The sequence below is a fragment of the Polyodon spathula genome, unplaced genomic scaffold, assembly GCF_017654505.1.
Source record: "Polyodon spathula isolate WHYD16114869_AA unplaced genomic scaffold, ASM1765450v1 scaffolds_2165, whole genome shotgun sequence".
In the NCBI taxonomy this organism is placed as follows: domain Eukaryota; kingdom Metazoa; phylum Chordata; class Actinopteri; order Acipenseriformes; family Polyodontidae; genus Polyodon; species Polyodon spathula.
The window spans coordinates 1-12,036 of record NW_024473639.1 but is presented as its reverse complement, the minus strand read 5'-3'; the positions used below and the strand labels follow the sequence as shown (position 1 = coordinate 12,036).

Below are 12,036 nucleotides of genomic sequence, written 5' to 3'. Positions count from 1 at the left end.
GCCTAGCTAATGCAGTGTTAAATTTTGGTAGTAGGTGTATTTAACATGGCTATTTACCTATGAGCAGCTATTAAGCGTTATATCTGAGGCCTCATTCATTCAGTATGCGTTACTATGCGTTACTCAGTGATGTTAACCCTTTAAACTTGGCCAAATAAAGATTTTAGAGCCGTACACACATCAAACTTCAAAGAGGGGCGTGTGCACAGAGATGCACTGCAGACATAGTCTGATGTTTTGGCTTATAACTCCATCCATGAAAGTCTGTCAGTGAACACTTTTGCCAATAAAAATCCGAAATTGCAAACAATGTTTGCATTCTGGTTTTCTGGTCGTTTTTGGTGCTATTGGGCTGAAATGTTGTGTGGAACTTCTCAACATATAGGACAATCATATAAACTTCTCAAAAAATTTGATATACAAGTTTTCATGGTTTATTTTACAAAAAACTGATAATTTTTGTAAACACTTTTTTTTTCTTCACATTTTCTCATCTGTACGAATCTAGGAAGCACTTTTTATTCCAGATTCCAACATAATATGAAATAACAATTTGTGCTTTAAATTTTGACATAAATGACATGCTTCTAGGACATTCAGAAAAGGGAAAGGCAATTTGGCAACAATAGGCGAAAATTGCTTGGAGTGTAAAGGGTTAACACTTAGTTAATTAACCTGTGATATACTGGAGGCTTCAAAAGCTCCCCCCGAACACCAACAGACCTGGCCTCAAATTGCACATAACTCTTGTGCACAGAACACGACAGAACCACAAAACCACAGTGACACTTTGCTTCCTGCCAAAAGTCATCTCAAAGGGCATAACATCTAAAAATGGGCTTGAAATCATACAAATGCAGAAGCTGACCTTTCCGGTCCTTTGCCCTCAAGGCAACTAAACGAGGTCATACTTCTACCCTTCCAAGATGGCAAATGACTTTAGAACAGAAAATAATGCCTGACTTCTTTTGATGCTTTGATAATGGTCTGAGGTTTTTAATATACAGTAATAAAGATTTTGAAGAGTGCTTAGGCTGTACCTTTTGCTAATATTCACAAAATAAAAAACAAAACAAAACAAACAAAAAACAGTCAAAATAAAATATAGAAAATGTTGAGTATTTAAAGGTCTAGGGTTACTTACTGTGCAACATCAGGGATTGTTAGATATTGTTGAATAATTTGATTGGTGTTCTTCCAAATATTGTAGACCAGCAAACCTTTAGAATTCTATAGAAACATAATAAATAATAATAATAATAATAATAATAATAATAATAATAATGTTAGAGAGGTCAATATTATGTGTTAAAAATTCATAGTGTTGACTTACAAATATGCTGATTTTAATCGTTTCTTCTGTAGGTCTCATGTAGTCATCTAATGTGAAGATTCTGAATTTGACTGTAATTTAAAACAGGAAATGGTTAATTGCAACAGGAATGATTTTGTAAAGTTTTTGCTTTTTATTACATTTTTTTAATCACTCAAAGGGGGGTATTTCCATGTGTGTGTTAATTATACTTGAGACATTGTGCTTGAGTCAAATGAAAAATGGCCATACACATTTCGGGTTTCCATTGGCTGAGTTTATTTTGCTGGAAGACCCTCTTTTCACCTGTGAATTATTGCTCTTGCCCAAACTGTTTTTCAAATGTCCATCGGTGAGGTGGCATATCATTAGTAGTGAATAATATTTTAACTAATGTATCACACAACTTATTAAATAAAAGAAAATGAACCCGGTGGTATATAATGAAACTATGACTGGGGCTGTATGTACCTGCTGGGATCCCAGTAAGAAGTCATAAAAATACAAACAATCATTTTTAGCTGGTCACCAGCTAACTAGCTTTCCGGTAATTGATAGGTCTATTTTATATACATTACCTATTTCATTTGGTGTGTAGATGGGTTTATCTGTCTGAATGAAAATATAGCCCTTTCTGGTTGACAAGAGGATATTTGCTTTCTTCATGCTTCCAAGAATAAATTCACCTTTTTCATATTTTTTCTCAAAAAGATCTGTACTCTGAGCTACAAGAGAGACATATGGCGACCTGTGGCGTTTGGCTTTTTCCAAGTTTTTAATTAATTCTGGATCCACCTACATGTAAAATAGAAAACATTTTAATGTAGAAGACAAATGTACAGGGGGTTGTATAATAAATCAGAAATACTTAAAGAAGGCCATTTGGGTCAAAACCGTTTTATTCAGTAGGGCCACACGTGTGAAATAATTTCTACTTGTTCTAATTGGATCAGTCTGAAAATTAAACCAAAACCATACAAGTGGTCCGCTATTTCAATGCCCAAGGCCATGTGCTACTGCAAGTTGTTCAATGTTACAATTTTCATAACCTATTTTTAATCAAATTCAAACAATAGCTTAATAATGCAAACTTCTAATGAGTGATTGTATAATTGTGTGTTATTGAAATGACGGTGTACCGATGCAGATAATTTACATATATACTAATTTTAATTAAAACACATACTTAGTACACATAATAATAACAATTATAACATATTTCAAACATGTTCTAAATAATGTTTTTGACCCATATGGCCTTCCATATTCCTCCCATAACATTGTTAATAGTATGCAAGATGTTTCAGTTGTTTTGGAGGGATACATGGCCTTTCTCAGTTATTGGTTTCTTATAGTTTAACCTCAGAACTTAGAATTGGGGGTTGTTTTGAAGAAAGTACAAAGGCATATTTTCTGAGAAAACAATGTTATAAAACTTGCAAGAAAAAAACTTAAGTGATAATAATACACAGATTATATATTTATTATTCATAATTTATAAATAAAACATTTTTAATTAAAACATACGCTCTGCACGTGTGTGTGTGTGTGTGTGTTTGGTGGCTGTTGGCCATCGTTACTCAAGAGTGAAGGAACAGCCTTTAGTCAAGATGGCCGCCGTTTGCACAGCCACACAATGTAAATTGGTAAATTATTTCATTGTTTCATTGAAAAGTGTGGAATGTTTGAATGGGTTAATTGAAAAGTGTGGCATGTGGCCAGGAGGTGATGGATTGATTGATTGTCAGTCAACCCCTGACCACATGCTACAAAAAGAACAAAATACATGTTTGTTTGGAGTGTGTGTAGGGGCATGGAGAGGTCAGTCAAGACATCGCCAAACCTGAACAGTGTAAAAGACAGAAAGAAAGAAAGGAAGAAAGAAAGAAAGAAAGAAAGAAAGAAAGAAAGAAAGAAAGAGTGCACTGTGATAGCTTGTGATGTTTTTTTTGTTTGTTTGTTTTTGTAGTGTTTTTTTATTTTAAACCTTTTGTTCCTGTTTTGTTTTGTAAATAATTAAAGTGAGCTGAAGCGCTAAACTGCAGTTACCGACTCTGGGTTTGCTATTCCTGTCGTTGACCAGACTTGACCGCAACGTCACTCTACCACAACAGTTTTCAATGGTCATTTTTCAGTTATTCTGATTCAATGAACATCATGCAGTTTGAAATCAACACATGCTAGCAAACATATATTTTCATTTAAACAGTGACTTCAATTGAAAAAGTAACTTTCTTTACCTAGTATAATACAAAAATATTTATATTGATGATTTATAGAATTATTTTGTTAACTACAGCCACTTTAAAGTTGTACAACAACAAATGCAATTTGATAGTGCAATTTTTTTACACCTCCTTTTTATAACCTCTGCAATCAATCTGCATGGAGTTCTGTTGCTATTTAATGGCAATTTAATATAATTGCAAGTAGTACAAAAGCAGGTGGACTCAACTGTTGAAAGAACACAAAATTAAATGATTACTTCTGAACCAGGCATAATGAAAAACTCACAAAAACAAGTCTGTTGGGTTTGTTTCGGGAGCACTCACCTTCAACTTCACAATTCCCTGATATTTGTTTCCCTCGTTGAGAGACAAATGAACTTCGCTTGACACTTTTCGTCTGTTTATCTGATCCTCAAAGAAAAGATCAACATTGACAGGATTCGTGGCTCCATGCACCTGAACTGACACAGTCTCATCCACTCCAACATGAACAATGTTTGGAGCAGTGATTAAGCATCTAAAATGAACAAAATACATGTTATTATATCATGTTACTAGAGTATGTCGTTTTTCCTTACTGTCCCCTTACCTTGTATGATGCTCACACTCATTGAGCGGTTCTTTGTTCAGTTACTCAGATTCAGTTTGTTCTTTGTATGTACAGTACAAACCTGTCAAGGTCCTTTCGTCTGAGTTCAGGAGCTGCTCATCTTAGATATATGTAAAATAGGATTGATATGCCAGGACTGAAGCGTCTTCAAATACCACCTACTGATCAACTATTTTCAATACAGGTTCCTTTTTTGATGGCAAAAGATAGTGCTGGCACTTACTGATAAAAAGAAACTTAAGCTGATCTAGCCTTCACTGCATATGTCTATGACAAGCAATTTCAGCCCCTGGACTCATAGTCAAAGCAGATTTATCAAAAGATTAAGTATTTGAAGAATTGTAAGATGAGCCATGTCAGACGTAAGGGCATATTTTAAACCCTCCATGTTCTTAATATTTCATTTCTTACCTATTTAATATCTTATAATGTGTGTTGTCTATTGTTGTTTCTGTTTACATCATCATTAATGACCTAACTAATCAATGGCCTTCAAACATGGGGGCTTCTTTTAAAAAGAAAAATCTACGTCCCCTCTGAAACATGGATTTTACATTTACTAACACATAGTTGACACAACTCACTATACGCACAAATACTGTTTTTATGTAACATGAAGCAATCATCAAATGCAGACTTTTTTGGGAGGCAATTTCACTGACCATGGAGTCTGGCCAAGAAGCATAAAGCAATATCTCCCTGAGTTAGTTTAAAGTCTGGATTCCTTTTTAATGCTAGGAGTGTAGTGAACAAAGTTGATCACTTCCATGTATAGTTTAAATCCCAACCCAGTCCCCCAATTTGTATTGCTATTACTGGAACTTGGAGTATTAACTTATTTTAGTTGTAATGTAATTTAAATATAAATATTGGTATCTTTTAATTAATACAATCAAATAGAATAAAAAGGTTGATGGTGTCTATTGAACCAATCTAAACAGCAGGGGATTCACAGTACTGTGGAAGAAAATGCTTCTTCTCAGTATCAAAATACACTCTAATGTCTGGCAGTACTGGACATTTTTGTGGACACAGATTTCAGAACTTATAAATCTCAAACATTCAAGTTCTGGTTATTATCCCACCAGTAGATGCCTTCTAAAGATAATGGGACTTCAGACTCTTGAAACACACCATGCATTTTAAATAGCCTGAAGTGATCCACCCAAAAATACATATTTATTTTATTTATTTTTTCAAAAATAATACAACAAAATTAAGAACTAAGTGGAGATATACTACTACATGCCAGTAAACCTCAAACCACCATCATCTGTTTTGACCCAACCTAGCTTACTAAAAGTTGTTCGTAGGCTGTTAGAGTATTCATTTTTCCCCCTCTGTTTAACATGTTTGTTTTTTTTTAAATTTTTTTTACTTTTCATGTCTATTGAAAATTATACAGAGCAACAGGCTTGTTGTTTATTGACTAAATAAATAAATACTAATCTCAGGAACATTTTACAAAAAATGCTATACTCCATTTTCATTCTTTTCTTGGGATAAAATGGATGTACTATTTGCACTACTAGCTACTAAAACATAAGCATAGGTAACATCAGGTAGATGAATTATACTCACAATGGTTTTTGTTCAGCTACTGGTATCAGTGCAGAAATGCAAAGCAGCAGTAGTAGAAAACTCATTTCGGTTTAACATTTACTGTTTCTCTTGCTCGTCCGATCATATCCATAGATCTTCTAATAACCCAGCACTGGTAGAAACAGATAATCAAGCATTCTGTTTGTTTTAGATTATCTATTAATTTATTAACAGGATAACAGGTGTACATCTTTAGTATGCCTCTGCTTAGTTTCATGCTTGTAGGGTAGCCAAAAATTCACTGAGGGAAATTTGAGGACTAAATTCAATTGATTCAAAGTTAATGAAATGTACCAACGTGCTGGTAGAGATCAAGGCAGCTATACCCAATACATGTGGGTTGTTGGGTCAATGAGGTTGGCTGAGGTTGATATTTGTCTTTTTGACTTAGTGGTTGACTTGATCAATCTATATATCTCAATATTTCTGATGAGCCCAGGAGAAATCAATCACAAATGTTTCAACAAAACATCCTTTTTTATGTCTTGTATGTAATATGGTTTGTATCCATGGCTCTTGAAAAAACAATTGGAGTGTGAAGAGTTCCATAGTCCAAAAATGTGAAAAAAATCTATTTGGTTTAAATTGGCACGATAATAGATATTTTGGGAAAAGTGTCACATGACTTCCCAGAAATCATAGTTAAACTTTTCAGCTTTGTCAATTATGAACTAGGTTGCAAAACATTTTACCTGCGGTATACAAAGATTATTTCACTCTTGTAGAGGGGGTGACTTGAATAAAAAACTAATTCAATGTGAAGCAAAATGGATGTTCTATCTCAAGACAGTACAGCCAGAAGGTATTAATGAAGAACTTGGATTATCATGTTACCTATATTATATCATTAATATTCTTATTTTCTTATTGCTTTTGTATTCTTTATTTGATAATTAATTCATTACGTTATACTTAAGACTTGTTATCATTTGGCTCCATGGCCACTAATGTTTATGTCTATATAGTATTTACATTTTCTTTTTTAAAATATTATCAGTGCTATTCATTTTTTATTATTTTGGCTCTAGTAGATATATATTGTAGCAATCTTGGTTCCCGTAAGCGGGCACATCACACAGGGCGAGGAAATCCACACAGTCAGAGGGCAGGCGCGAACCCGGGACCTCTCGCACTAAAGCATAGTGCTGATATCGCTGTACAAAAGGGTACAAAAAACACTAACATGAATATAAAGGAATAAACAGTTTTATTTGAAAAGAAGTTTCCAGGGCAGTGTGACGAACCAGGCTGAGCTTGTCACATGCAGGACCATCTTCACTTATCTTTTCGTGTAAAAGAACAGCACTCCACAAACACAGGAAGGGTTTTAAACAGGGCAGGCCTGTACCTTTATTTCAAACATGAAACAAAACAAAAACCCTAACTCCTTCCAGGAGTGCTAACTAAAATTTCAGGTCATAAACTACTAAACTGGACAGCTAAGCCGTTTACCAGTATCAAACAAAAATATCCACACAGTACCTTTTCTTAGTTCCAGCTCCCTGGTAGTCTCTTAATGGACCCCTGGGCTCTCCTTTTATATGATGTGGCTGCTCCCAATTAAGACCAATTATTCCATTTGGGAGCAGCCACATTCTCACATGTTTTTGGCAGGGACATGAATTAACCCCATTCCTGCCAACCACCACCAAAACACACAAACACCCACCCTACAGGCAGAGCTCTTGGATGTGTGGAGTTCTACCCTTTCCAAGGTTCTGTTGAATGCATACTGTAATCCTTAATCAAACAATGGCTATGTTTACAACAAAAATAGAGGTAGCACGCTATGAGTGTAGCGCTAGTGTTCTGGAAAAAATACTTGACTCTGTCTTAAATTTTATTTTATTTTTTTTATTATGACACAGGTTTACAAAAAACCTTTCACATTTTTGGCTTTCTTTTTTTGGGATACCAAGTTCCACTGGCCCTTCCATTGTTTGTTCTAAAATTGTGCAATAAGCGTTTCTAAACAAGACTTGCGACTGGGTTATAGGAGGTACAGAAGTGTATTTCATCTCAGTAAAATGACCATTCTTAGATTTGTCCGTTGAACTACGCATTTTGACCTAATGAACGTTGTTAAATCGTATTTATGCCAAATTGGCACTAGCCTAGATTGGAACGCTAATTTCCAAAATCTAGGAATGTACAGTACGATGACAGTATGAGTACATCAACATTCTAGAAAAAATAGTTCTATTCTGCGTGCCAAGTCACTGTAAACATTCACAGAGATCGAGGATATACTTGTCATACACAATGTGGGATTTACCCTAATCTAGCTAATGTAACAACCATCTAGTCCGTATGTAACAATTACAAATACCCAAAATCAAGTCCCATTTCAGAAATATTTTATAGTCTTCCCCTCCTTTCTCAAATGCCCAAATCTGCTGCATTGAAATAATCCACTCCTAACAGGCTTGTTGCTAGGGAGCTATGCCCCTGCCCTGTGACTTTTGCTAGTGCATTGCTGCTGCCACAAGCGAGCACCTTGCTGGCTAAAATAAAAATCACATCAGCAGGTAGATATTTAATTTGCTTTATGTTATTGTGCAATGCGAGTGTGTAGGATAACAGTAAGATATTAATACTTTGTTAATTGTTTTGTTTGTGGAGTGCAGTACAAAATAAAGCGAACAGCAAGGCATGTGCAGTTAGACAGTAAAAATGGGGAGCTGACTCCATGACCGCGATATATCCGATATATACGCAGTAATCTGATTATGGGCATTTTAAATGGACCACCTGGGATTTATATCATGAACCACAATGAGCGTTATTGCAGTGCTACTAACATTGGTGACTGGAATAATACAGTGTGTTGTGTAACTCCTGCTTGACTGTGATACAGAATGGTATGCTGCTGTTGATTTCAGAACACCACTTACAAACAAAATACTCAAGACGATTACATATATTTAAAAAAATTATTTTAATTGAGTTTAGTCTGGGGAAAGACTTATTTACAGAAAATGTGGGCATTTCTACTCACAAGTACTTCAGTCAATACAGAAGCTTTATAAAAAACTTGAAAAGCAACATATCATAGAACGAAAAACATACTTAGAATAATTCATCATACTATAGCTGTGTATCATACCACTCAATCATAGGTCATACTGTGCAATCAGCAGTCTAATGGGCACCAAAGGAGGGCAGCTAATTACTTCAAGAGACAGCTGATGCAGGGGTCTATAACGTACTATACACATAAAATTTGTATTTAACTAAACTGTGGACCCAGATTGCTGAATCACTGCTGAAAAAACAAACAGAAAACACACAAATCATAGTAGATCTCAAAATACAGCAGGGTATATTCCATTGATCTAAACAGACGCACATCTAAACATAACTTTGTAAGGTTTATATTTTAATGATTTAAGACAGCGGTATTTAGATCTGCCTATGTTTAAATCAGTTGAATAAACAGCTATCCTGTGAAAGCTAACTGCAATCTCTCTGCTAGTCAAATGGATCATAGCATTCCTCTAATTCAACTCTAAAGGCAAGGAATGGCCACAAATATACAGTTAACATAGTAAATTGCTAATATAGAAGACAGGTGGTCTTACCTTGTAAAAAATATTTACACATGGATTCAACTGAGCGGTCACTATAGACACGATTCTTCTTTGCAGGACGAGAGTTTTGACAACATATTGCAATGTTTAACTCTATAAACACTCAGCGAACACTCTACTAAAATGTTATCGTTGACTTTACATCTCCAAGCTGAAAACAATTAAAAAGGTCTAACTAAGCAAATTATTAGTTCAACTACATGTGCAGTAACTGAGAGATCAGCTGGAATGACAACCATAAGACCTTGAGGTCCTGAGGACCTGGTTCCTGAAGCCCTGCTTTACACAAAGCTTTTATTGCCCTGGCAACATCTGATGCATACAAACCACTTTTTTGGCTTCTGGTGTATTTGGGCTCATTTGATCAGCAGATTTCTTGGCTACTGGTGCTTATTGGTAAACCTTGTTGTTTGTGGAATAAAATAATTGTGGTTTTTATACTGGACTCATTTTAGAGCCAGAAAATCATCACACTTTTTTTTTCTTACTGAACAGGTATCCACAGCTTATGAAAGTACTGGTATTAGAAGGAAAATCTGTTTTTTTCCCCCACTTGGGGAAAATAACACAATCTCTACCATCGAATACACGAGTGGTACGTGGAATGACTTTGATTATAATTAAATCTTGCTGCCAGTTGTCTTATTTCATCTAATGGTAATGACAAATTTTCATACGACTACCAATATCGTTTTTGCCCGGGCTGAAAAACGGACACACAGGGCCATCAAAGTATTGTCTAAAGGTGTACAGATGTTTCATGAGAATAGCATCATAAAAAGACAACAGCCCTGCATCGTAGTCAAGGAACATTCCAACTCTGGAGATAGACCAGTCTTGCTTTATGAACACTCTTTGTTCATCATTGGCATACATCTCATCCTGAAGACAGATGCTCCAATATCCATCATAAGGACTAAGATTGACATAACCTTTACGGTTGCTGTCAATTTCCGTTAAACCTAGATACCAGACTCCTTTACCCTTCACATCTACTTCCCAGTAATGTTTTCCGGATGTGTATTCCGTGGTGGCCAGTACACCCAGAAAGCGAGTAAATTTCTGTGGCAAATCAGGCTCAAGCACACGGCCCCTTGATTCTTCCATGGTAGTGTTATACTCTGAAATGATGAGGTTAGGATGAGCAGTATCTTGATCAAGAACGAGATTTTCAGGAGCTGGAATAAAGCAGAAAGAGAAGAACACATTTGCAGAAATGCATTTTCATAATGGTGCACCTATATTAATTACCTCAGATTATGGGAGCCTTTATTTCATTAAAAAAAAAAGTTTATAAACAAGTTTTTTTATGATATCAATTTCTGAATTGCATAGTAAGATGAAGCAAGTACAATAATTTGAATTATATATTAAATTACTATTATAATTCATGTAAATTACTGTGAACGAAATGATAAACAAATTAAGGAATTGTCCAATATATGCATAAAAATATCTTCAAAAATGCAGGTGTCAATTACTACAAATGACTCCATTCTGCAAGTAGTTATTTTAATTATTTTAAGTTCTTCAATTACTTTTCAATTTGCTCTAGTCTGGAATGAATGAATAAATAAATAAACAAACAAACAGAGTTTTAGGTATATAGGAATGCCAAAAACTTTTAGACGTTGTCTGAAATTCTGCTAGGAAAACTTAGGTTTTTCAAACATACTATACAGTGCTCTCATGTTACTTTGCTAACTTATAAAGATTAGTACTTAGAATTTGATTTCAACTAGGACTTATTATAAATTCAACTAAACTAAAATTCATGATTAGTTGGAAAATGAAATAGGGGAGCACTTTATGCTGTTTTCACCATTCAACAATTGTACATAAAAATAAAATAAATGAATTGATTAAACTTCAAAATAAATAAATAAATATATAAAAACGAATACCCTTGGTTTACATTTACTTCGCAATATATTCAACGATCAACAGATTTATGTTAAAAGTACCTGGTCTTAAAACACTCAACATTCTCTTCCATAGCATGATTTGCACAGGCCCTGAAAAGTCTTCCCAGTTTGGTTCACACGTAGATGGGTGAAGGTGACTTGGGTCCTGAAGGGGTCTACGGTGGAACAAAGATATATTATTTATACAAATCAATTAAAAAAAGAAAATGTACTTTTAAAAAAAAAAAAAAGAGCGAAAGATTATGAAACGAACAAAACACTTGCCTGGAAACTATTTTCTGCATAACCTAGAGGGTAAAAAAAAGAAAACATGGACATTACTGTAGATGTTAAGGTTTTCTTTCCTCTAATAAACTGCAAACAGAATTCAATAAAATACTGATATACATGAAGACACACTCTGTAACAAATGCACTGCTACAAAACACACAGGAAAATCCCTCTATAACATGGGCATGCAAATACAAACTGTATTTGAGTGATCACTGCATTACTTATACTGCAAGCCATATTAACTGCTCCACAGGCACTTCTAAAGGTGCCACTTCATTCCCCCCCCCCCCATATTCCTGTTTTGCCAAGCACAATTTAATTCTAGGTATTTGTGGAATTGTTCTTAAATATTGCAGATTGCTCAGCCAATCAGGTCCACAAATGTAACCACGGCACTGGTATATACTTTTAGCATGGCTTTTATGTAACAACTTATTTATTATGTACAATGCTTAAATGATCATGGGCCACTACAAATTCAACAAGAAAATAAAAA

General features: G+C 34.8%; 2 protein-coding genes across 2 annotated transcripts; both read right to left on the bottom strand.

Moving 5' to 3' along the window:
* Positions 1–1,121: 1,121 nt before the first annotated feature.
* LOC121310432 (complement C4-B-like) lies at positions 1,122–5,847 on the bottom strand. Its single transcript, XM_041243611.1, has 5 exons — positions 5,732–5,847; positions 3,865–4,057; positions 1,891–2,107; positions 1,334–1,404; positions 1,122–1,230 (listed from the first exon to the last, which is right to left on the bottom strand). The coding sequence occupies exons 1-5, from the start codon at positions 5,794–5,796 to the stop codon at positions 1,141–1,143; spliced, it is 636 nt and encodes a 211-aa protein (XP_041099545.1). The 5' UTR covers positions 5,797–5,847; the 3' UTR covers positions 1,122–1,140.
* Positions 5,848–8,674: 2,827 nt separating this feature from the next.
* LOC121310433 (E3 ubiquitin-protein ligase TRIM69-like) lies at positions 8,675–11,759 on the bottom strand. The gene is made up of 3 exons (XM_041243612.1): positions 11,532–11,759; positions 11,307–11,422; positions 8,675–10,520 (listed from the first exon to the last, which is right to left on the bottom strand). Exons 1-3 carry the CDS (start codon positions 11,549–11,551, stop codon positions 9,994–9,996), a joined length of 663 nt encoding a protein of 220 aa, XP_041099546.1. The 5' UTR covers positions 11,552–11,759; the 3' UTR covers positions 8,675–9,993.
* Positions 11,760–12,036: the final 277 nt, after the last annotated feature.

Excerpts from the sequence above, each read along its gene's own strand:
- LOC121310432 (XM_041243611.1), bottom strand. The coding sequence starts at position 5,796 with ATGAGTTTTCTACTACTGCTGCTTTGCATTTCTGCACTGATACCAGTA. Across the intron at positions 1,405-1,890 it reads CTACACACCAAATGAAATAG|TCAAATTCAGAATCTTCACA; the intron begins GTAATGTATATA and ends TTTAAATTACAG. Across the intron at positions 1,231-1,333 it reads CGATTAAAATCAGCATATTT|AATTCTAAAGGTTTGCTGGT; the intron begins GTAAGTCAACAC and ends ATGTTTCTATAG.
- LOC121310433 (XM_041243612.1), bottom strand. The coding sequence starts at position 11,551 with ATGCAGAAAATAGTTTCCAG. Across the intron at positions 11,423-11,531 it reads ATGCAGAAAATAGTTTCCAG|ACCCCTTCAGGACCCAAGTC; the intron begins GCAAGTGTTTTG and ends GTTCCACCGTAG. Across the intron at positions 10,521-11,306 it reads GTTGAGTGTTTTAAGACCAG|CTCCTGAAAATCTCGTTCTT; the intron begins GTACTTTTAACA and ends GCTTTATTCCAG.